Genomic DNA, 27278 nt, shown 5'->3' with positions numbered 1-27278 from the left:
GAGTCTTAAAAGCACAACCCTACTATCATGACTATTACCAACACTGTTTGAGTTTTCATTTCATTCATAATACTTGTGTTGCATACCATTGCATTTGCATAATTTTATGGGGACTACAAACCATCACTTAAAAAGTAGTCCAATTTCTCCATATTTTACTGTTTACTCGAAATATGTTTCTAAAGTAGCAATTGCATGTAGAACAGTCGTTGCCAATCAGAGATATTTATTTAAGAATTTGAAAAATTATGTACGATTCTTTATACATGTTTACACATGTACATGGTATAAGCTAATTGTAACACTTGCATATATATATATGAAGTTTACGTCACAAGAAGGTTTCATATTAAATAAAATTTAAAAAATAAAATCCTCCCACCCGCCCCTTTTTTTTTAAAACTTTGGATGAAAATCTACTAATTAATTTTAGTTGGCCTAAATATGTTTTTAATGAGCACCATATTGAAAGACTGAATTAGTACTTGCGTAATGGGTCTTAGACCCTTTGCATTTCAAGGATATAGATGTAGATGTAGAGGATGTGGTGTTAATGAAATTTGTCATATATTAATTATTTTCATGTATTTGCATGTACTTTGTCTGTTCTGTTGGTGAATCCCTGTAAACTAACTGCCTACTGTGGATCTGAATTATTCATGCAATTGTCCTGAAATGTTATATTTCAGTATTCTTCTTTTACAAAAGCAGCAATACATTAAGTATTAATTTATAACATGCTTATGATTGTCTGATTTTCAGAGACAGATTATAGTACCCTACAAAGAGTTCTCTCAGTGATGGCTTGTTCTGCTAAATTTTTCCCTGACGATAAAAGAGATAGACTTATCGGTAGGTTGTGAATGTTCATTTAGAGCTCTTCTTAGAATATGACTGTTCAATAACAGATAACGATGTTTTAGAGCAAATTTCCTTATGCATGTAGAGCAAGTATTTAGTCTGCTTACTTGCTTTGTTTGTATTTTGTTCAATTGTATACAATACAAACAAAGCAAGCAAGTCAACCAAAGTTTAACCAACAAGCATTAGGAAACTAGCTTTAAATGATTTTAATTATATGAAGAAGTCATTTAAATGAAAGAGTTATTGAAATAAATTTGAATTCATACTTTTTTTGCTAAAGATTGTTCATCATCCTCATCCATCTTTAATTCTAAATTATGAAATACTAATGAACAATATCTCAGTATATCAAATCCCATTATAGTATTGTCCTTATAGTTAATGAACAGTATCTCAGTATATCAAATCCTGTTATAGTATTGTCCTTATAGTTAATGAACAGTATCTCAGTATATCAAATCCCATTATAGTATTGTCCTTATAGTTAATGAACAATATCTCAGTATATCAAATCCCATTATAGTATTGTCCTTATAGTTAATGAACAATATCTCAGTATATCAAATCCCATTATAGTATTGTCCTTATAGTTAATGAACAATATCTCAGTATATCAAATCCCATTATAGTATTGTCCTTATAGTTAATGAACAATATATCTCAGTATATCAAATCCCATTATAGTATTGTCCTTATAGTTAATGAACAATATCTCAGTATATCAAATCCCATTATAGTATTGTCCTTATAGTTAATGAACAATATCTCAGTATATCAAATCCCATTATAGTATTGTCCTTATAGTTAATTAGTTTGTAGCTCAAATATTTATATGAATACAAGAAATTACATTTATGATGATTTTATGCAGAAATTAATTCACTAAATTGAATTGAAAAGAAAACGATGCATTAAGGCTTGTATTCAACTTCTAAAAGGAAATAAAAAAAACTTGATTAATTGATTAAACAGTCTTGAAACTGGACTTTATATTTACCCATTGAATAATGAATATATACATATTACAGATTACTTAAGGAACAGATTATTGCAGTTTAATTCTCCTCCAGAGCTGATATCTATCACCATAGAAACACTTTCTAAGGTAATTTTTGTTAATAGTAGATATTGTTTTTGTTTTCCCACCAAAAGTCTTTTGACAGTAGTAAACAATAGATAATATATTTATATTTCTTATTTAAGAAAACATCAGCAATAATATTAACACAGTTTTCATTATCTGCATACAGGTCAAAGTTCATGTAAATCTAGCGAAAATAGGAGACATACAGGAATCCTGATGTTAATTTCTTGCTCTGTCCATCTTTCCCCCTATTGGTTTGTTTTTCTTGCTGATTGAATTTTATTTAAACTAAATACTGTTGATGGATTACCTTTGCTTAAAATTACATCTGAATACTTGTATTTAAACATCCTTTTGTCATCTTTGCACTGACATTTAGATGCAAGTAACTATAACATAATAATATTCATATATAAAGTATTAAAAATTTAAATATAGAGGGATGTGGTTTGATTTTAATTGACATGAATATCAGCGGAAGTATTTAAAATATATTCTAATTATTTATTGTTTACACTAAAAATGAAATTGCATGTTTTATAGTATGATTTGACGCTTTGTTAATATTTGAATATCATTTCTATGTAACAAATAAACTTACTTTAGATTAGTCCTACTAAGTTGGTAATTTTAGTAAAATACTTTAATAGTAGGATCACTGGATATCAAGCAATGTTAAATGAATACTGTATTGAATTATTTCAGTTGTGTGAGAGTAAAGCTGAAGCAACAAACAAGAGATCTGAGAAAGATGCCTGGTGTGTGGACTTACTCAAGGCTTGTGATACCTACCTTTCACATGTTATATTAGAAGAATGTAAGGATCTACTATATGCTTAGGCCACACCAATATTTGAGTTTTAATTTTTTTGATTTTTCTTCCTCCTGTTTTAAGCAGCAATCCATCAATATTTACTAATGAATGAAAACAAATATATCAAGTATATTTTGGGAGATAAATGGATACGTACACATATTTTGATTTTAAACAACGCTTTACCTAGAATTTACCTAAAAAAGTATATAATTGTTCATTTAATTTCATTCAAACTTTTAAAAAAAGTATAGTATCATGAGGAGATTAATGAAATCAAATCAGAAAAAGAAAATCTATTAAAATCTTTGCTTTTTTTTTCAAATATTTATTTTACTAAAATATTGTAGATGTAGATCCAATAAATGAGGATATGGTTGTAAGACACTTATTTACATTGGGAGAGATAGCACAGATATGTCCCGCCAAAACACCAAAGAGGATCTTCCTTATAGTACAGAGCATGATTGCTGCCCCCTGTATTTCAACTCCAGCTTCACATGGTAAGGTTAATAGCTACAATGAAAATATAAACAAAAACATATTTTAGGATTGATTGCTAATCCTTCAAAATGACCATTATTGATATGATATAGTAAATGTGTGGTCATTTAAAAAAAGTATTACTACAAGAAAAATTATCCTTGCATCAAAAATTATTTAATATACTAATTCTTAAAGAGATGAAATATAAAAAAATACTGCACCCCAAGGAAGATTCAAAACGGAAAGTACCTTATCAAACATAAGTAAAACAACTCCTATTCTAGACTTGGTATAGGCATTTCCTAATGTAGAAAATGGTGAATAAAATATGTTTTTTTAGCTAGCTAAACCTCTCTTTGTAGCTTTAAGATATCTTAAAACTTTAAAATAATAGAATTTTTGTTTTAACAATAGGATCAGTAAACATATCCAGTGGTTCCACAGAAAGTGCAGAGAATTCAGAGAAGACTACCAGAGCTTCCAGTAGAGCCTCAACAAGAACTTCTTCAGGCTCTGTGGGCTCTACTGAGGATCATACTGACTTAACCCAGAAAACACAGTTACGATTCTCCCAACAGACGCAGGGTTTCTCGCAGATACAACTTACACAAGCATTCTCACAGTTTCAAGGATCAAAGATGTCAAATAGAATCAGAGCTTTTGCTTTCATAGCTCTCGGTAAGAGCTCTTTTTATTTGAAAATTTGTATTATTTTCCACTTAAGGTGGTACCCAACACTTTCCCTAAAATTAATTTGGCTCGTTTAATTTTCATTAAATTTTGACAATGTATTTACTTTGACCCTTTAACAAAAATACAAAAAATTCAAAAATTTTGAACCAACCGTTTTGTCAGAAAAAATACACTGGTTATATAGCAGTTCGACAAACACCAATTTTGATCATTGAGAAGCTTAATATTCCCTTTACAACACAACGTAATTAAAACGTTTAGCTGACTTTACAGAGTTATCTCCCTGTAGTGTTAGGTACCACCTTAAATATGCAAATAATTTGGTTAAGTCTTCAGTCTAAGTGATTAAGTATTTCAAGTACTTCTAGAATATCCATTACAATATGTTTAACTCTTAATTGATAATAGGTATATTATTTGTTTAATATATTTGAATGGTTAGCTCTTCAACTTTTATCGTACACTTGAAAATTGATATTGCTGCTTTTCCTCTCAGCCTGATTCAGGATTAAGAGCAAATACTGGTTGGATCAGCTTGTCTGTCTATTACAAAGCAAATTTCATATTTGTATAACATTAACAAGTTCATGTTGGGATATGATATTGACAGTTGCCATTAGATATATCAAACCAAACTATTATCATCATCATTTTTAACATTTTGTCTCAATTTTAATTGAAAATAGTTATATTTTTACAGGTAAACTTTGTCTGCAGAATCCAGACTTGGCTAAGAAATGTGTTGCCGCTTTAGCAAGAGAATTAGAGACTTGCAAGGACCCTACAATACGTAATAATGTAGTTATTATAATGTGTGATCTATGTGTCAGGTGAGACCCTACAATACGTAATAATGTAGTTATTATAATGTGTGATCTATGTGTCAGGTGAGACCCTACAATACGTAATAATGTAGTTATTATAATGTGTGATCTATGTGTCAGGTGAGACCCTACAATACGTAATAATGTAGTTATTATAATGTGTGATCTTTGTGTCAGGTGAGACCCTACAATACGTAATAATGTAGTTATTATAATGTGTGATCTATGTGTCAGGTGAGACCCTACAATACGTAATAATGTAGTTATTATAATGTGTGATCTTTGTGTCAGGTGAGACCCTACAATACGTAATAATGTAGTTATTATAATGTGTGATCTATGTGTCAGGTGAGACCCTACAATACATAATAATGTAGTTATTATAATGTGTGATCTTTGTGTCAGGTAAGCTTACCAAAAGGTAATGTAATTTACTATAAGGTGAAAATATTTCTGTTTTTTACTGATTTTGATACAAAAAGTGATAAGAATTGAACGCATTTAGTAATGGAATCCTTACATGATTTATAAATAGCACTGCATTATGGAAGTACATGCTTTATTACAGAAAAGTTACTTTACAATTATCATTATTTAGTAAAATTGTATGATCAACTATTGTGACAGGGTGATTATCTTCTTATTTTAACTTTAATGACAATTGTTGATACTTTTCACATTGCAAGTCTAGTGTGAATCAAACAGTTTTGATTTTGTAGGTACACAACCACAGCTGATAGATATGTATCAAACATTGCTGCTTGTCTGAAGGATGAATCACCATTGGTTAGGAAACAGACACTAACACTGTTTACAAGGTTACTTCAGGTAATTATCTCTGACCTAGTGTGTATTTACATCAATAACAGGTAAAATGTCTTCTAAAACACTCAAAAAACTATTGCCAGGGAAAATCTAGTTAACCCACTACAATCAAACCTATATATAATTGTCACCCTCTGGACCATTTGATTTTTGGTTCACAATGCAAAAGAATTACTACAGTTGGAAAAGAAGAAAATAACCTGCCAAGACAGGTTTTTGCTTAAAAGACGTGACCTTTATAGCAGGTTTGACTGTTGTCTCAAACCTTAAATGAATAACAACTTATTCAATTTATATATATTTTGGCCCTTGTAAATGCTTATTTAAGAAACATGAATATGCCATAAAATACTGTAATTTGTGCTTTTAATGTGAAACATGAAAGAATATGGTGATGAGTTTAGAAAGGAGATAAAGATTTACTAATGCCCACATGTGATATGTACTATGTATTAATTTGAGGCTTTATTTCATTCCAGGAAGATTTCTTGAAATGGAAAGGAGTATTATTCTTCCGATTCATAATGACATTACTGGATTCTAACAAAGAGATAGCAGATTTTGGTTAGTGTGCTATTTTTTTAATGAAGAAAGGATAATGAAAATTTTAAAACAAAAACCTTTTTCTTGAATAAAAAGATATGATGATTATGTTAATGAAACAGCAACCCAACACCCCTAATTATTAAAAGACATCATAGACAGGCATTTATACAATATGTCAAGCTCTTAATCATAAGAATCTAAAAAAGTTGTGAAGGATTTCAACCAGATCTGTCAAAAAAAATCTGCTAGTTCTTCATAAAAGAAAGGGAAAGAAGTTATGTTACCTTCTTTCTTCGTTTGATACAAGGTTGAGATGAAAGTCAAGATTAAAGATTTAAAATCAATGTTTTCTGCTATGAGATCAGTAATCTATAACATAATTTAGAGATTTGATCTTCCATGCATGAAGAATTGTCAGATAATTATGAATGAAAGAAGATATTGAATATACCACAATGAAACAGCAACCCAATACACAAATAGCAAACAACATCTATATGTTATATATCATTAAAAAACTTTAAAGTTACAATAAAAATAGCATTATGATGAATTGATTCCAAAGCCTTTTATGAAATTCAATATTTTGAACTAATTTGTCTTGAAATACTCAATTGTTAAGATAACATGTTTTTATTTCAGCTGAGTTCTGTCTTATTCATTTACTAATGCAGAGACACCCAACCATGTTCTTCCAACATTTCCTAGAATGTATATTTCATTTCAATGCCTATGAAGATCATGCAAGTAAGTAAACATGAGATGCTTTATCCTGCAATTAGCCAACTATTGTACAAATAACAAATATACAAATAAATTTTTGCTTTATTTGTTCTTCTACAAATAAAGTCTCCTGTTTCCCCACCTCCATGTTGACCGAGCGGTTATGTAAATATTTCTGTTTCCTAACCAGTTTATTTTTGGGTTCCCTTCGCAGTCCACGTTTCAACTGTTGATTTCTTTGAGAAATTAGAGACAATGATTTAGATTGTAATAACTAAATTTTCAAGTGTTGTGAGTAATTTCAGGATAAACACAATATATATGTACATTGTCGGAAAATATGAAATGTATTTGTACTCGCTTGGAGACAGGAGAAAAGCTCGGTGAAGCCTAGCTTTTTGTCCTGTTTTGAAATTTGAATCTGTTGAACAGTTGAATTTGTGGTTCCTATATATACTAATGAAATCTACAAAAAATGTTTTGCCAAAATCGATGATTAATCCATTGCACTGCCGAGTTCATACAATATCACTTTATTTCCAGCTTTCAACAAGTTTCCACAAAATGAAAAAGAAAAGAGAATGTTTTGCTTGAAAGGGGACCATAATGCCAGGTAGAGTATGGTTTTTTGTAAAAAAAAAATCTATCTTTAGTTAACTAAAATTTCTGTTTAATAGTAAATCTCATGAATTGAATACAAAATGGACTTCCATGATAACACACTAAACATTCCAAAAAAATCTAACACAAAGACATTCAACTTAAAGAAATTTTTGAACAATGTAATGTTGAAGATGAAGAAATCATAATTATAAAAAGAAGTGGGATATCCATCAATGAGAGCAAAAGATATCTAGAGGTTTCATGCGTTCTTCAAAAATGAATATGTGTCTTATTCAATATGTCAAGCTCTTATTGCCAAAAGTTAAACCTTAAAAAAATTAAATAGAGACTTATCAAAGTCTGGACAGTAATTTTGTAAACATTGATGGACATGGTTCCTGACTTATGATAGGTACTTTAACATGACTTTTTTTCAACCATTATTGTATAGTGATAAGATTCTACGGTACAAAATTCATAGTCTAAAGTACCAGTTTTTCATTTACTGTTATGTTATAAACTTTGGAATAGCCATAAATGGAAGATTTAGATTAAAGAAACAAATGTTTGAGAGAATTTGGCTAAAAAATGCCCATATTAAGGAAAGCATTTCTTTATTTATCTTTTTATTTAATTTATCTATGTCTGATTTGTAAATAAATTGTATTTATGACTTTGTTTTACAGCAAAAGATTAAAGCTATATTTGTTTATGTTGGAGTATATGACTGATGAACACAGGTTTCAGATGACTGCCAAAATGGCACAAGAGGTATATAATCAAAGCTACTTTGCATCATAAACTTGCAAGTTTTTTTATGTCACTTTTCAATACTTTTAGGTACATTAGTGTGCTAGTGACCTAATACGCTATATATGGGGTTAGTTAATATTCCATTTGGGGTGAGAGCGAAGCTCGAATCCCCATATGCAATTTACTGACCTCATATACATATATATTGTATTAGGTCACTAGCAGTCTATGTAACAAATTTGTCTTACGGACTATCTTAACATGCAGTAGTGGCTAGTGGCCTATCAAAGTGATCAGGTCTTCAGTACTGATTTTTTGTTCTTTGAATTTTGTTTTAACTTGATACAGGATGAAAGTACTATAGCTTGATGTAGAATTGTATATGATAAAATAAATTATTTTCCAGATACTTGGAGGTGTTGTTGATGGAATTATACCACTGAATGAGAAAAGTAGTGTTTTACTGAAGGATACATTAGCTATACTTAGTAGTAAGGTAAGAAAAAAACAAGTTCTAATGCTATTTGGATGTAACGATTTTTTTCATTGGCTAAAAGTTGCCGTCAAATCCACAGTTGACCAGGCGTAACTAAGGATGGACCCGCCATTTTGAATTGATTGAATCAACAAATGTTCGTTTACTACTATATAATCGAAAATAAAACAACACCTACCTCGAATTCGCCGTTTTAATGTAATTTTATCCAAATTTGAAGCGTACAGGTATCGTTATAATGTCCAGTTTGTAAGTTTTCATTTGTATGACGTCACGTTTAGCCATGATGTCTTTGTGCCAAAATCATTCATGAAGTTTCACGGATTTTTTTTATTTGTCAAATTTGACATTTTTTCAAGTTTTATCGTATTTTTATGCCCCACCTACGATAGTAGAGGGGCATTATGTTTTCTGGTCTGTGCCTCTGTTCGTCCGTCCGCTTCAGGTTAAAGTTTTTGGTCAAGGTAGTTTTTGAAGAAGTTGAAATCCAATCAACTTGAAACTTAATACACTTGTTCCCCATGATATGATCTTTCTAATTTTAATGCCAAATTATAGTTTTGACCCCAATTTCATGGTCCACTGAACATTGAAAATGATAGTGCGAAGTTCAGGTTAAAGTTTTTGGTCAAGGTAGTTTTTGATGAAGTTAAAGTTACATCAACTTGAAACTTAGTACACATGTCCCCTATGATATGATCTTTCTAATTTTAATTCCAAATTAAAGTTTTGACCCCAATTTCACGGTCAACTGAACATAGAAAATGATAGTGCGAGTGGGGCATTCGTGTACTATGGACACATTTTGTTTCTTTTTGTAATGCATTAGAATCGGAATAAATAACAGTACTGTAGTTGAAGAGTTGCCACCGTCAATTTTGATTTGACGGTCGCAAATCTCCGTTTTACTGTCTCCTCTACGCATCGCCAGTAAAACTGCATTTGCGACCGTCAAATCTACAATTGACGGTGGCAACTCTTCAACTACAGTACTGTTATTCCTTAATTCTCTTATTTTGAACTACAGTGGGTTCTTTTTTTTGTGGGTAACAACTAGCTTTCATTGAGAAAAAATTGTACATTGATAGATAATTTATTTTGAGGTTTTAACAAATTCATCATACTAGCCTGTTTCAAAGTTACATTAACAATAAAATTTGTGAGTAACTTTCACTCATGAAATTTGCCAATATAAGTTTCCTTTAAATCCACAGAGGTATATGTTGCAGAAATGTAGGAAGTTTTTAAGTACAGGATTGAAATATATGGGATCAATTGTTGTATGCCTTAATTTAAAATAAGATTATTGTACATGTATAGCAATGAAAATAAATTTTAAATCTTAATTTGATATACACTTACACCATTCATTTGTATTTTGTTGCTTATGATGTATATTGAAATGCAAAATGAAATTTTACAATTTTTAACAAAAAGAGCCATTTATAAATTATTAGCTCACCTGGCCTAAAAGCCCATGTGAGCTTTTCTCATCACTTGGCGTCCGTCGTCGTCGTCTGTCGTCGTTAACAATTTTTCAAACATCTTCTCCTCTGAAACTACTGAATAGATTTGAATGAAACTTAAAATGATTGTTCCTTAGATTATCCTGCACAAAGTGTGTGCTTCGATTTTTGATCCGTCAAAAAACATGGCCGCCGTTACTTAAAATAGAACACAGGGGTCAAATGCAGTTTTTGGCTTATATCTCAAAAACGGAAGCATTTAGAGCAAATCTGACATGGGGTTAAAAATGTTCATTAGGTCAAGATCTATTAGCCCTGAAATTTTCAGATGAATCAAACAAACCATTGTTGGGTTGCTGCCACTTAATTGGTAATTTTAAGGAAATTTTGCAGTTTTTGGTCATTATCTTGAATATTATTATAGATAAAGATAAACTGTAAACAGCAAAAATGATCAACAAAGTAAGATCTACAAATAAGTTAATATGACCAAAATTGTCAATTGACCCCTTAAGGGGTTATTGTCCTTTAATGACAATTTTTCACAATTTGTTCATCACATTTGCTAACTTTAAAAAATCTTCTCCTCTGAAACTACTGAATGGATTTGGATGAAACTTAAAATGATTGTTCCTTAGATTATCCTGCACAAAGTGTGTGCTTCGATTTTTGATCCGTCAAAAAACATGGCAACCGTTACTTAAAATAGAACATAGGGGTCAAATGCAGTTTTTGGCTTATATCTCAAAAACGAAAGCATTTAGAGCAAATCTGACAGGGGTAAAAATGTTCATTAGGTCAAGATCTATCAGCCCTGAAATTTTCAGATGAATCAAACAAACCATTGTTGGGTTGCTGCCACTTAATTGGTAATTTTAAGGAAATTTTGCAGTTTTTGGTCATTATCTTGAATATTATTATAGATAAAGATAAACTGTAAACAGCAAAAATGATCAGCAAAGTAAGATCTACAAATAAGTTAATATGACCAAAATTGTCAATTGACCCCTTAAGGGGTTATTGTCCTTTAATGACAATTTTTCACAATTTGTTCATCATATTTGCTAACTTTAAAAAATCTTCTCCTCTAAAACTACTAAACCAAATTCAACCAAACTTCAACTGAATGATCAGTAGGGTGTATAAAATAAAGTTGGTGCTTTATTTTTTATTTCGTCAAAAAACATGGCCGTCATGGCTAAAAATAGAACACAGGGTAAAATGCAGTTTTTGGCTTATATCTCAAAAACTCCAGCATTTAGAGCAAATAAGACAAGAAGTTAAAGTATTTATTAGGTCAAGGTCTACCTGTCCTGAAATTTTCAGCCGAATTGGGTAACTGGTTTTTCAGGTATAATGCCCCTGAATTGATGATTTTAAAGAAATTTTGCAGTTTTTGGTTATTATCTTGAATATTATTATAGATACAGATAAACTGTTAATAGCAAAAATGTTAAGCAAAGTAAGATCTACAAATAAGTCAATTTGACCAAAATTGTCAATTGACCCCTTAAGGAGTTATTGCCCTTTAAAGACTTTTTTCACAATTTGTTCATCATGTTGACTTACTTTAAAAAATCTTCTCCTTTGAAACTGCTGTATCAATTTAAGCCAAACTTAGGCTAAATGAGTTTCAGAGTATCTAGTATAAATTTTATATTTCATTTCCTTGTATGTCAGAAACATAGCTCCTATGGCTAAAATAGAACATAGGAGAAAATGATTTTTTTTTTGCTTTTGAAGAAAATAGGATGATTCAAAGAACATTTAAATAATTGAAAAGCCAAAATAATCATTGATGAGAGATTTAACCAAAAAAATTAAGGTGAGCGATTCAGGCTCTTGAGAGCCTCTTGTTTTTTTTATAGGAATCAGATATAGAATAATGTGGCACTGCAACATTTTGTAAGAATAGTTATATTTTTTATTTTTAGGAAATTAAGCTTTCTTCATTACGTGCCAAACCACAGGATGAGATGGCTGGTGATGATGAAGAAAGAGCTGCTGTTGTCATGGCAGTGGCTAAAAAGACATTAATTACACAGGTACACATGCACTTAAAATAACTTATAGATTTAGAACCTGTTCAAGCTATAAATTTAATTGTCCTGGAGATGAAATAAGACCTTTACTGCTGGCCCTTGTTAACTAGGTTAAAACACGACAATTTAATCTTAAGAACAACTTCCTGCTATTCTAAACATGTTTCAAAGTAAAATATATATATATATATATATATATATATATATTAAAATTGCATTTTAAACAAATTTGAAAAATTGCATTTTATATCATCCATTTTTGTCGAGCCTGCAACTTTTGTTGCAGAAAGCTCGACATAGGGATAGTGATCCGGCGGCGGCTACGGCAGCGGCAACGGCGGCGGCTACGGCGGCGGCGTTAGCTCACTTCTTAAAAGCTTTATATTTTAGAAGGTGGAAGACCTGGATGCTTCATACTTTGTATATAGATGCTTCATGTTACGAAGTTTCCGTCAGTCACGTGTCCAATGTCCTTGACCTCATTTTCATGGTTCAGTGACCACTTGAAAAAAAAGTTCAAATTTTTTGTAATGTTGAATTCTCTCTTATTATAAGTAATAGGATAACTATATTTGATGTGTGCGTACTTTGCAAGGTCCTCATGCCCGTCAGACAGTTTTCACTTGACCTCGACCTCATTTCATGGATCAGTGAACAAGGTTAAGTTTTGGTGGTCAAGTCCATATCTCAGATACTATAAGCAATAGGGCTAGTATATTCGGTGTATGGAAGGACTGTAAGGTGTACATGTCCAACTGGCAGGTGTCATCTGACCTTGACCTCATTTTCATGGTTCAGTGGTTATAGTTAAATTTTTGTGTTTTGGTCTGTTTTTCTCATACCATATGCAATAGGTCTACTATATTTGTTGTATGGAATGATTGTTAAGTGTACATGTCTAGCGGGCAGATGTCATGTGACCTTGACCTCATTTTCATGGTCCAGTGGTCAAAGTTAAGTTTTTGAGTTTTGGTTTTTTTATCTAATGCTATATGCCATAGGTCAACTATATTTGGTGTATGGAAATATTTTATGATCTTTATGTCAGTCGAGCAGGTTTTATTTAACCGTGACCTCATTTTCACGGTTCATTGCACAGTGTTAAGTTTTTGTGTTTTGGTCTATTTTTCTTAAACTATAAGTAATGTGACAACTATATATGTTGTATAGAAGCATTGTTAGCTGTACCTGTCTGCCTGGCATGGTTCATCTGACCTGGACCTCTTTTTCAAGGTTCATTGGTCTTTGTTTAGTTATCTTGGTTAATGTAAAGTTTATGTGACAGTTGTAATAAAGCTTAGATTTATACTTAAGACTATCAACATAATATCAATGATTAGTATAGAAGGCGAGACATTTCAGCGTGTGCACTCTTGTTTATTTTTATTGCAGGTTGTGAAGAAAAATGTTATAGAAAACATTGTGCCAATTGTTGTCTCACTTAAACACATGGTAAGTGAAAGTTTAAAACAATCTTACTGGAACTAGAAGAGTTATAATTAAATGAACATTTTGTACTATAAGTGATCGGGGTTTTAAAAAGTGCCTCTCATGCCTCCCATACATTTAATCTTCAAACAGTCCTTAGCAAACTTGATCCAAAAATGAAATTTACTTTGAATAATTACAATAATTCCAAATTTTGAAGATCTTATATCAGGGGAGATAACTTAGAAAAATATTTTTTAAATTAGAAATGAAATAAGCTATTATATTAAATATCAAGCACCTTTTAACACTTTTTGGACTGAAGTGATTTGCTGTTACCAGAATGAAAATCCTTTGATTTTGATTGTGAAAGTAAAATTGAAGCTTAAGTGATTGTCTTTTTGCCATTGTCAAGTAATGTTACTTACTACATATATATATTGCAGTTAGAACAACAAAGATCTACAGTATTGAAAGACCTGATGATGTATCTTAGAGAACTGCTGAAAGATTATAAGAATGAAGTACAAGGTACTTGAATATTATATAGGCTTATTGTTTTATTTATGTCCTGAAATTGTAGTTTTGCTTCCTATTTCTTTGGCTTAATAGGATTCCATTGTAGGTTGAGGGAATCTAAAATATGAACTTTTAAAAGAAGCATGGTGATAAGCAAAAAGGCAAAATATGCTGTTTCTTTTTGAATTTTACAGGACATGTATATCCCATCAATATAAACATTGCATTTGGAGGTGAAATGCACTACAAAGTGAAGACAGTTTTTAAATGGTTTAGAATGTGTTGAGACAGATTTAAAGTATTGAGACACATTTAAAAGTGTATGAATATCAACTTTCTTATTTAGGTGCTTATTGAAGAAAAGTATAGAGGAAAAAATGAAGTAATTCTTTCTTATCTAATCTGATGAATTTTTAAAGTAATTTAAATATGTTTTCTTTGTATTTATTTATTATAATATCATAACTTTAGGAGTTGGTCTATATTACATTCACCTTGTCTGTCCATCTTTCAAAATTCACGGATATATACTTGTAAACAGAATGATGTCAAATTTGGTCAGGAAGTGGGAAGTAAACCATTGAGAATGAGTTTTGATGTTTATTATCTTTAATACTCCATAGATACTTTTATTAACTGACATCTAACCAATAAGTTTTATTTGATATTTTTTTCAATTCAGTTTTAATTAGCAGCGAAGTATTATGGTAAACTGAAATATGAATAAGATTAAGGATTAAAGAATATTTGACCTTTTTCAGAGATATTATCAGCCGACAGACAGTTAGCCACTGAGATTGAGTTTGACCTAAGAAAGTTTGAAGAACAAGAGGAAGAGACAGAAAGACAGAGGAATGCATCAATAGTTCAGGTTCATATTTAATATCATTTGTTATATTCAAGCAAGGCCAAATTTAGGTTTGATAATACTCATTGGGTGAAAAGGACCCATATTTATTTTGAGATTAAAGATCAAGTTACAGCAGTAATTGATAGACTGAACCTAGGGCATAATGTTTGTTTCAGGATTATTCAATGTGTAGCCTTTACCAAACTATGCTTGAAAAAGCTCCCTTGAAAGAACTTCTCTGCTATTGTCTGCAATTAACATTATTAAGCAAATTTTCATCAGATTTATAGGCTTCATAAAAAAATCCACCCAAAAACAGTACCTGATAAAAAAGCCAGTTTCACTTGAAACAATTCCATAAAAATATAGGCCGGTTTTTGCACCTGTAGTGTTTCCAGTATTTTTTTATAATAGGAAGATAGTTAGATAAATAAAGAGAGAAAAGCAACCACAAATGCATTAAATCTAAATAAGAGAGAGAAAAATCCATATTGCAACAACCCTTTGAAGAGTTTGTAGGTGCTGTTTTGTAAGTCAAATTAAATTTCACAATATGACTTTGTATCAAAGAGTTGTAACCGCAAAATATGGCAATTCTTGCATCTAATTATGAGTGTTGGATAGTGCTGGGCAATGGGGAGAGCTTGAACATTATTAAATTGAAAGGTCAGAAGGACAACATTATTGAGGAGATTGAAGCTTGTAGTTTCTAGTTAGCTGCAGTTTTGCATGCAGTCTGTCTTGAGACTGATTAAAACGTTTTTACTTTCAAGGTCAGAGGTACCTAATGTCATTGTTGAAGAAACGTTGTTCATGTTATATTGGATAACAAGTGGATGTTCTCATTTATGGAGCCTTTATTATGATTTCATGTAACACTGTCTAAAAGTATTTTGTTATTGTTCTTTACCTCAGGGTACTTCACAGCCAGGTAGTCCACAGGTTTCATCCAAACCAACCACCCCAGTTGGATCTAAACCAGGAACTCCTTCATCATCTAAACCTTGTTCCCCAAGATTACCAATCCATGGAGGTTCTCCTAGACTGGAGAACCATAAAGGTTCACCTAGACCTGGGTCATCATCAAGGAAAGGACAAAAAGGAGGTTCTAAACAAGGATCAGACAATGATAGTTCTGTCATGGGTCCACCTGCAGTCCAAGTTACAGATGCCACTCCTATGAAGACCCCTGCCAGGTAAGAATACTTTTATCTTTTCTGCAACAATTTTTTTTTAAATGTAAGGCATAGGTGTAATTATTAAATAGTGTTGTATTATTAGTATCTCCATACCAGGAGTGAGTTAAGAAATAAAAGCTAAATATGCCATTTTTTTCTCAAAATTATCTTATTTTCTTGACCAGAAAGATCTTTAAGATAAGTTTCATGAAAGGACGTAGTTTTCAATAAGAATTGGTCAATTCCTCATTTAGCTGGTTCTAATTGTTCTTTTGCACATTACTTTATTAATTTCATTGAACCTTTAAAACTAAAAGATTCTATAAGTTTTATTTGTATGGAAAGATTAAAAATTAGAGATATAGGAAAAGTATCCATCAATTAAACTGGGTAATTTCTTTTCTCAATCTTTTTATTGGTAGTGAGTGAAATCCATATTAACAAAATTAATTTCACCATTTTCACAAGTTGATGTCAAATTTACTAGCAGTTTCAATATAGAAGATTTGTGCATAACAGGCAGTGTTCAATTTTAATATGATTTAAAAAAAAAGTGGTAAACTGCATTTGAAAAAATGTTAATGTCTTATCTCGAAATGTTTATTTAATCACCTAGTTGTCGACTGCAAATTGTTTATTTCATCACCTAGTAGTTGACTGCAAATTTTCAGTTACCTATATGTTTATTCTGCACTTACTCGTCCTCCTAACATTTTGAAACATGCCATATTCAGAAAAAATGCAGAAAATATCACCCAGGCTCTCTCTATAGATTGAAAAAACCTCTAAAATTACATCAATTTTTCTGAAAATAAAAAAATCAGTTGATTCAAACATAGCCTCTATTGAAACAAAATAAAAATAAACTGGCCATGAAGTATTTAATATGGATGTGAAACTATTGACCATTACTAGATCTAAATGAATGGATGTGTTTTACCTTTTGAAATTTCAAAAATGATATTTTTAAATTGACAGTAATTTTGACATCTTTGAGCACTGTTTTCACTTTGATGTTTTACTAACATTGCATATTACAGGGAAGCGTCACTTTCTACATTAGCAATCCTTAATTCTGCTAGGAAGGCATTTGAGAGAGCTCAGAATATTCATGACAGCCTATCAAAAAGTTCCAACGAAGAGCCAGCATCAGCAGAGGCACTTACATTTGAATCACCATCTCTGAAGAAAACTTCCAAACGCAAATCTATTTTAAAAGAAAAGAAAAAGAGTAAAGATGATGAAGAAGAAGATGAGAGCCCACATCTTGGAGTCAGGGTAGGCTCATTTGCAATTATGTTTTGCAGGATAAGGTTTACTTATCATAACAATTTTAAATAATTCTTATAAGATTTTCATATCTTCTAATACTTCAAGTGGATTGGTCTGTTAGCTTTTTTTTGGTTTACACTTCGATAAACCATGTTTCAAAAACTATTTTCGTAACATTCATGTATTCATGCACAATACAGATGTACGAATTAACAATAAAATAAAATTCCAGGAAAAAATCGTGAATGAGCTTGGGACATTATCGTCAAAGGAAAACTTGATGTCATACAAATGAAAACACTCAAGATAAAGATCATCCTGTTTCTTGTATGCTTCAAATTTAAATTATTTCTCATAAAAATGTAGTGTTTGAGGGAGATGTTGTTTTAATTTAGATCACACTGCATTACTAACATAATGGATTTCAGAAAGTCAATATGGCAGCTTACTCTTTAGTTATGGATTGTCAATTGTACATTTAACAGTAAATAGTAGCCAAAGTCCCAAATATTGTTAATTATAAATTGCAAATGATCGGGTTAAGAATTATAAGGATTAAATGCATATTTTCTAGAGCTTACTGATGTGTAAACTGGGTCTCTGACTCACAAACTTTACACTTTTATTCAGTTTGTGAGTAAATCACCCCGTTCTACACATCAATAACCCCTAGGAAAGAAATGTGTTTAATCCTATAATGTTTGAGTACAATAAACATGAAGCACTTAAGGAATATGTTCAGAAAACTTTCTTTAGTTGCTTTCAAAATTCATTTGGTGTTTTCATACATATATGCCAGATTTTGTAGATTTTAAGGGAAACCTACATGGTGTACATTTTTCAGGAAAAAGATGAAATGAATAGTTTTTTTGTTGCAAAATTGAAAATAAGGTGTATAATTATTGATTGAATATACACTGTCGTCCTGAACATGAGTGAAATATTTGCCACTGGATGTAAAGCAACCAACAATCAATTGATATACACTTTAAAATTTATATTGTTAAATTCATGAACTGCTCATATTGCATAAAAGAGTGAACTCTGTTTGCATATTTCATAATTATTTATATTTAATACAGTTTGCAGAAGGGGTAAAGGACAAAGCCACACCTCCTAGGGCCCTCCGAGGTAACAGGGCTATAAGCACACCTTCAGGTAAATGTTTAGTTTATTTCTTGCATCAATAGCTGAAATAAATCATAGTTATTTTCTGTTGTTTCAACATATCTGCCTCCATGTAAGAAAAAAAAAAAAAAAAAATGGTTTTTAAATCTGCCTAAAGTAATTGAATTTTATGCTATTTCTGATAACTGAAGAGCTAGCTATCCCCTACCTTCCTTGATTTTATTTTAAAAAAAATTAAAAAAAAAGGAGATGAGGTATGATTGCATATGAGACAACTATCCACCAGAGTTGGTATGAAGTGGAAGTAAGCAATTGTTTTGACAAAATTCTTTATATCTTTTTAAGTATTTATGAATGCAAAGTGCAAAGGAGCTTTTGTTCTTAAATCATGTGACATATTTCTTAATTCAACACAGGAGATTTTTGAAATCTAAGAAAAATTGAAAATCATATTTTTATATGCCCGTCAAAATTTTGACGGGACGTATTATGGTATACAAATGTCCAGGGTCCGTCCGTCTCTCTGTCCTGCATAAACATGTCGCACCGTAACTTGAGAACGACTTATCCAAATTTCATGAAACTTTAAGTAGTTGTTTCTTATAATGATCAAATGATCTGTATACTTTTTGGTGAAAATAAGATTAAAAATTTTTAAGTTACAGCACTTTGTTACTAAAACACGGGTGTGTTTTTTTCACATGTTGCACCTTATCTCAAAAGTGATTTTTGATTATTGCTTAAAACTTTACACACTTCTTAGTTATATTATTCTCAAGATCTGTATACTTTTTGGTGATAATTCAAAATTTTATTTTTGAGTTGTTGAGTATTTTGTAAAAAAGGGGGAGTTTTTTTTACATGTCGTGCCATGTCTCAAAAACAATTTATGATTATTGCTTAAAACTTTACACACTTCTTTGCAATCTCAAGATCTGTATATTTTTTGGTTTTGATTCAAAATTTTATTTTAGTAATATTTAGTTTTTTGTTAAAAAAAAAGCAGCAGGGGTTTTACATGTCTTGCCTTATCTCAAAAACAATATATGGTTATTGCTTAAAACCTTCTCAGAAACCATTTATGATTTTTCATAAAACTTCTACACAAGACGACGGGCGTATCATGCGCTCATGACGCAGCTGTTTATTTTATATTTCTTGTTTATTTTTCTCTGACTTTGGCAATATGACGTTTTCTTTTTACAGCCTTTTATCACGATGACGGTAATTTTTCTGATTGCATGTATTATATTAGTATTTCTGCTTACTTGGACAATATTATTATACAAACAAATTGGTTCCATTTGCATAATTTGTTTTTACAGACATTGTTTTTATCGGCTTCCAATTCCTGATTTTACTGTTATTTTTTTTACAAATTTTCCATGATGTTAATTATTGATTTCTTTTCCATCTGACAATAAATTAACATAAGTTTTTGAATTCAGAAGTTGAATAATTGTGATAATAGAACAAGAAAATAATGAAAACTCACATTTTCTTTAATAATTTTAGATTATTTTATCTGAATTGAAGTAATCTCTGGAAATCTTTAAAAACATATCTAAAAAAATTAAACCTAAAGAGTGTGTATGATATCAGCTTTATAAAATATACCTGCTTTAACTTGTATACATTCATTTGTAGCCTACCATATACTTACATACTGTAGATTAGAATAATCATATAGTGGACCATTAACAACATAATACTTTCATGGAACATTTACCTAATATGTCTGTCAAGTGAATATTCAAGATTATTGTGTTGTAGACATATTGTTTATTATTTTTACTGCCTTTCTGTTTATAATGCATCTATAATGTGTTTCCACTCATTTTAATATTGGCATTCATTCCAATTGTATCTACAATGGTGTTAATTTTCACCAAATGGGTTTCTTAGTTTGTCATTTTTAAATTTTACAATCAACAGACGATTCTGGTAAAATCACTGCAAATACATATTTTTGTTTGTCATTCCTTTGTCAAATAATTTTACACAGTTTTCAATGTGCATAGTACTATATGGGCAATAATTTGGTTTTCTATATAAATGAATTGAATTATATTTCTCAATAAATGCTTTATGATAAAGATTTATGAAATTTCTGAAAAAAACTTGATAAACAACAAAATAAATGAATTCACATGTGATTCCTATTTACTGCAAACCCTTTAATTAAGTGTACTCTGCTTAGATGACCTTCTCAATCAGTAACAACTACTATGAAATTTTAAAATAATGTATTTGTTTTAGGTGTATTGAACAACATAACTTTCCATGCTGATCAAAATGTAACACTGATACCACCATCACCAATCCCAACCTGTATGCCTATCAGAGTGTTCGGTGATGCTTTAGATGAAAATGGTAAGACTTTTAATTTCTTGATTTGAACACAACAGTTTAATACACATTGTTTCTTCTTCTTGGTACTTGTTTCAGGTTTTCTTAACTTTCATGATTTATGGCTTTAGTGTATGCTGTATAGAAGATTTTCATTATCTTCATCTCTGTAACAGGCATGAAATCAAAAACTTTAATAATTTATTCATATCTGTCATTATCCTCAAGCCAGTCAAGCGAAGTAATCACACTTTAGATTATTTTGTGACATGTCAGCTAATCAGTTATACTTAGTTGAACATGCTTTAGAACTAAGAAGATGAACAAGCACTAGATAACAAACTGTTTTCTCATTTTATGCCCCACCTTAATAGAAGAGGGGCATTATTTTTGTGTATTTGGTTAAAATTTTGAGTTTAGGTAGTTTTTGATCATATTGTTTTTAAGCTTATAAGACATGTTCATTATGAAGCGAATTGTTTAATACATGTATACATGTATATGTCATATTGGAGTTGATTAAATCTTGGTAAGACCCTAATATGACATATACAGTCAAACCACTCATTGGAAGGATGGCTAAAAAAAGTTGATCTTTTAAACAAGTTCCAAATGTATAGCGTTCTAAATATGAAGAAACATTTGAAATAGTTAATGGAACTGTGACAGTGGGAGTGAGGCATATTGCCCTTTAGACTCATATTCTTGTTTTAATAGAAATAATATAAACCATGTCGAGTCCAAAAAAAAAGAATCAAATTTACATAAACATAGGCAAAACAAAATTGACATGAACATAAGCAAGACACATTCCATATCCTAAAGTCAAAATAAATTAACAAGAACAAGGACTGAACAATGCAAGAATGAAACAAGTTACTAGCTTTTACAAATGTTAACAACTTATATTTCTACATATTTTAGCCACCCCTGGAACACCTCAGAAAGGAGCACAGGGTAGTAAAGATACAGTTTACATGTTCTCTCCAGATAAACCGTAAGTACTGGCTTTAGCTAACTTCTTAAAAGCTTTATATTTTAGAAGGTGGAAGACCTGGATGCTTCAAACTTTGTATATGGATGCCTCATGTTATGAAGTTTCCGTCAGTCACATGTCCAATGTCCTTGACCTTATTTTCATGGTTCAGTGACTCCTTAAAAAAAGTTCAGATTTGACCTTGACCTCATTTCATGGATCAGTGAACAAGGTTAAGTTTTGGTGGTCAAGTACATATCTGAGATACTATAAGCAATAGGTCTAGTATATTTGGTGTATGGAAGCACTGTAGGGTGTCATCTGACCTTGACCTCATTTTCATGGTTCAGTGTATATAATTAAGTTTTTGTGTTTTGGTCTGTTTTTCTCATACTGTAAGCAATGGAGCTACTATATTTGGTGTATGGAATGATTGTAAGGTGTACATGTCTATCTGGCAGGTGTCATCTGACTTTGACCTCATTTTCATGGTTCAGTGGTCAAAGTTTAGTTTTTGAGGTTTTTTTCTTTTCATATACTATATGCAATAGGTCAACTATATTTGGTGTATGGAAATATTTTATGATCTGTATGTCAGTCACGCAGGTTTTATTTGACCTTGACCTCATTTTCACGGTATATTGCTCAGTGTTAATTTCTTAAACTATAAGCAATATGTTAACCATATTTGTTGTATGGAAGAATTGTTAGCTGTATATACCTGCATGGCATGGTTCTTCTGACCTTGACTTCATTTTCATGGTTCAAAGGTCAATGTTTAGTTTTCTTGGTTTATGTTAAGTTTATGTGACAGTTGAAATAAAGCTTTATATTTAGGACTATCAACCATGTGTCAACATAATATCAATGATTAGTAAAGAAGGCGAGACATTTCAGTGCGTGCACTCTTGTTTATTACAGTGATACCTTTCAAAATCAAAACAGTATAAAATTATCTCCTGTTAGAAGATGTATAATGTCTTTTTATTTATAGATATGTGGAATTGCCAGAAGCTATATGACTTAAAAGACCTATAAAAAAATCAAAAATCGTTTAAGAAAAGCAAGGATGTGATTTTCTTTCCAAAATAATTTTGTTTGCAATTTTCTCAATTAGAATCTAATTAGTACAAGATTTAAATCTGTACAACACCAACCTCATTTACATGTGACAGTTAACAAGACCAAATGAATCATAGTAAAGTATTTGAATAACCTGAAATTTTCAAGATAGGTCCTGAAACAGAATAAAAGAAAGATCATATGTTTTTGTATGTCATGTGAAGTTGTACAATACATGCTTTTTGAATTGAAATTGTGACATCCCAATGTATTCTTTATAGCAAGAAAACCAATACATATTAAATTTACTAATTCATTTATTTTTATATATAGGTTACCACGACCCAGAAAATGGAATATTAAATCACCTGTAAGTACATGAGAACGATATATATGATAGTCTCCTATCATTATTTAATTAGAATATTAGACCTGTGTATTATAGTTTTCTCAGAAACTGAGGGTTATTGTTGTTGCATAATTTTAAATCAAATGCATCATTTAAATTAAAATAAATGTAGTCCACGACGTAAAGGTGTAACTAGAAGACCTCTTCAGCCGAAATGGAGTCGTCCATATTGTTGCTTCGAGTTGTCTCCCTTCCGTAAGTTCTGAATCAAAATACAACGATACATCTGCATTATATTAAAAGCGATCGCAATTCAAACAGGAATGTGTACGGAAAAGAGTCATGCCCACTGACCCAAAGGAAATTAAATATTTAAAGAGTTAGAAATGGGGTTCCACCTAGAATTCACCTAGGAAAATAGGTGATAATGTACGAAGTGAAATACCTTCTCTCACTCTCAGTGACTGCTACAGAAAGTAAACTTGGAATTGATAGTACAAAAATAAAACACAATAATTACATTGTCCATACACTTGTATCGAGGATTGGCAATTTTTAAAGTTGAGTAACAACTTAACTTACGTAAATTAAATTTTACATGACTTTGTGCAGTTGAATTATTTTTGAAAATAATACTAATAATACATGTATCAATGAAAACAATGGCAATCGTATCCCTTAGAGCAATCATGATCTTTGATTAAGTTCCATTTTGAATGTCTTGTGAAATGCAATTCTTATCATTGAAAACCTTTCAGTGAGCTTTGATTGTATCATCATTACATTGTTCAATTTTAGATTTAAGATTTTCTCTGCATTTTTTCATGTTTTAGGTGTTGTATCATGGTCACCTATCAATTCAATAGAAAAAATACACAATTTCTACCACCAAAAGACAACTACAATCATTTGCATCATGTTTCAAAAACCTATCCAAAATAAATATATGTTTATTTCACACAGAAAGTGCATGCAATGCAAGTGTGTACATAACCATACAGAGAATCTTCCTTTAGAAAAAAATTAAATAAGCAAAAACAAAATGTCACGGTAAACACATCTTTCTGTATCAGTATTTATTTTTCTTGTGAAATAATTAATGTATGTATAACTTAAGTGTTTCTCAACTTGCTCTATTCTAGGCTCCAAGTAGAGGCGTTGTCAAAAAAGAATTATCTGAAAATGAAGATCCCAGCGATGAAAATGAGGCTGCAGAAAACACTGCAGAAACAAATAAACAACATACAAAACCAAGAAGTAAAACAAGACGAAGTGCTCGCTTGAGTAAATCATGAATACAATGAGTTTTTATAGTGAAACCTTTATATTGTACAGATTCAGAAAACAAGCGTCTATATCATGTAATATATATACTGCTATATTTTTTTTTAATTGAATGCTAACATTTTGAAAAAAGATTTTTTTGTTGTAAAAATTCCTGTAGAATTAAAACAACAGAAACATGCTTTTTTATTATGCATGTATATACAGTGCTTGATATTTTAGAGTTTGCATGCTTAAATTAGAAACTAAATGAGAACTACTATTTGTTGTAAATATACAGAATTAAAATAAAAGATTGCTTAAACATTTTCTAATAAAGAATGAATTTCACAAATTTTAATTATTAGAAACATTTTTTTTTAACAAAAAGCACACTATTGATACAGTCCATCACATCACTTTTTAAAGGTAAACAAACATATCCTTTAGTATCGACGTTGGATCAAACTTTGACTAAATGTTTCTGGTAAAATTTGCTAAAAATTAAATGCAGTATTTATTTATATTGATGAGTTATTTTATTTTTTACATGCCAGCTTAAAAAAAAGGTGTAATCATACATTTAGTGGTGAAGGTTTTCATATTTTCATCTTAGGAAGATAATTGTATCATTTGTGTTAAAAGCATATCTCCTTAGGTCTATGTTTAACGTTTAATGCTAAAATTGATATCAACTGGTTTTATTGCTAAAAAAATGAACCCATACTTAAATGTGTTTCGCTTGTCTGTTAATGTATCTTATAATTGGAGATAATATTAAATTTGCAAGATATTCATTATTCCCTATGTATGTACTCATATAATTTTATTTTGTTATATAAAAATTGTTTTTGTCTACCTGTAGCACCCTGTAAATTTAGTAAGTAAATATGTAATGAAATGTTTTGATCATGTGGAAATTGTGCAAAATACAAAAAAAAAAGCCAATGTGATATTATGGTGTTTTATATAAATAAAACCAATAATAAGTCTGAAAGTGTTTGGTTTTGTCTTTTTTGTTGACAAAAGTTATTGAACTTGAGACATATATATCTGTCATGGGAGAAACATGATTTATGGAATCAGGACAATTGTACAAACTTCTAGATGAATCATGGTGTTAGAGCTGAAGAATCCATATCTTATATGAATTCCATTTTGGTCTGAAGTTGCCACCTTGCATGTCAATTGTCGTATGACCAATATTGTGACTGGGGTATAGAAATATGGTCATTTTTGGTCTTCATCAGAATGACAGGTAAACTCTTGATAAAGTGAGACAACCCTTAGGCAATGAAGGTTATATAAATATGCAGCCATGTCCAGTCAGAATGGAGACTTCTTGTCTGAAGCTTTGGGACTGAGAGGATTAACCTCTCTGTATGTTAAAAACCCTTGCAACAACTTTTAGGGGTTTATGGTTTGCCTTTGCTATCCAATATACCCTCATTTTACAGTTGCAATCCAAAGTGGGTAAAATGTTTACAAAATGTATCACCTCTGTTAAAATGGATATTTAGACCAAATTGTAATAAATGTTGCATACAAAGTTCATGATGCACTGTTATTGTACCTCTGAACTAACTCGTCAGAAAAACAGCACCAAAAATTTCTATTGACACAGATATGTCAATATATGTGAGGCAAAATTAATTGTAATTGATTAACTTTCTTTGCAAAGATATTTTCTAGTACTACATATGCTGTATAAAATATACTGCTGAAAGTAAATGAAATTAAGCGTCAAGTTTGAACTTATTTCAATGTTAAACAATAGATATACTGTAAGAACATGTGGTACGCATGCCAATGAGTCAACACTCCATCCAAATCACACTTTGTAAAAATAAACCATTATAGGTTAAAGTACGGTCTTCAACACGAAGCCTTGGCTCACACTGAACAGCAAGCTATAAAGGGTCCCAAAAATTACTAAGTGTAAAACCATTCAAACCGGAAAACCAATGGTCTTATCTATATAAAAAACAAGAAAAACTTATGAACCACATCAACAACCACTGAACATGTTGTATTTTTTAGGTTAATTTTATCTCATTTCTCTAATTAAATTCATTGGCTTAACAAATACTAAACATGTATTTTTTAGGTTAATTTTACCTCATTTCTCTAAATTCATTGGCTAAGCTTGTTTCTGAGATACTTTAATCAATGAGTCAACTATATTTGTTGTATGGAATAGTAAAAGGTATACATGTCTGACCTGCACCTCATTTTCCTGATTCATGCTGTTTTTCTTGGCAAGACCTTTACTCGGGTACTATAAACAATAGGTCAATTTTCAAATTTTTCTGAGACATTGATGATATAATCCTATAATATATGTTTCATAAAACATAGAGCCCTAACGACGCAATTTTCAATATAATAAATATTTCCAAGGAGGGGAAGGACTCTAATTTGATCCACAGATTTTCTAAATCGTCCAAGATATTGCTGATATAAGAGTACGGGTAATGAAAATCTGGCAAGTATTGTATGATAGCACCAACAATGCAGTTTTCCATATAATTAATGTTTCCAAGGAGCATAGCTCTGGTTAAGTTGATTGATTGGCACTGATTTTCAAACTCGTCCAAGTCATTTCTGAAATCAACCCATGATACAACATTCATAAAATCTGGCAAGAACTGTACAGGTGAGAGCACTAACAAGACTGGACAATTT

The 27278-nt window shown here is 30.8% G+C and overlaps 1 protein-coding gene across 1 annotated transcript in view; it reads left to right on the top strand.

The window, feature by feature from the left end:
• Positions 1-24712, top strand: part of LOC139481401 (condensin-2 complex subunit D3-L-like) — a 63135-nt gene extending 38423 nt beyond the window's left edge. The window contains exons 23-46 of the mRNA XM_071264721.1: positions 763-852; positions 1893-1969; positions 2654-2765; positions 3113-3265; positions 3663-3926; positions 4642-4771; positions 5485-5593; positions 6070-6154; positions 6779-6883; positions 7403-7472; positions 8149-8233; positions 8622-8711; positions 12112-12222; positions 13612-13671; positions 14094-14178; positions 14928-15037; positions 15932-16212; positions 17235-17472; positions 18549-18624; positions 19801-19818; positions 20854-20967; positions 21868-21940; positions 23315-23351; positions 24473-24712. Coding sequence (XP_071120822.1) covers positions 763-852; positions 1893-1969; positions 2654-2765; positions 3113-3265; positions 3663-3926; positions 4642-4771; positions 5485-5593; positions 6070-6154; positions 6779-6883; positions 7403-7472; positions 8149-8233; positions 8622-8711; positions 12112-12222; positions 13612-13671; positions 14094-14178; positions 14928-15037; positions 15932-16212; positions 17235-17472; positions 18549-18624; positions 19801-19818; positions 20854-20967; positions 21868-21940; positions 23315-23351; positions 24473-24625 — 2726 coding nt within the window. The 3' untranslated portion in view covers positions 24626-24712. The remainder of the gene's footprint in view (positions 1-762; positions 853-1892; positions 1970-2653; positions 2766-3112; positions 3266-3662; positions 3927-4641; positions 4772-5484; positions 5594-6069; positions 6155-6778; positions 6884-7402; positions 7473-8148; positions 8234-8621; positions 8712-12111; positions 12223-13611; positions 13672-14093; positions 14179-14927; positions 15038-15931; positions 16213-17234; positions 17473-18548; positions 18625-19800; positions 19819-20853; positions 20968-21867; positions 21941-23314; positions 23352-24472) is intronic.
• The last annotated feature ends 2566 nt before the right edge of the window (positions 24713-27278 follow it).

Source organism: Mytilus edulis, chromosome 7 (genome assembly GCF_963676685.1).
Source record: "Mytilus edulis chromosome 7, xbMytEdul2.2, whole genome shotgun sequence".
NCBI classification, from domain to species: Eukaryota; Metazoa; Mollusca; class Bivalvia; order Mytilida; family Mytilidae; genus Mytilus; species Mytilus edulis.
Note: the sequence above shows the minus strand (reverse complement) of the source record. Positions and strands in the feature narration are given on the sequence as shown.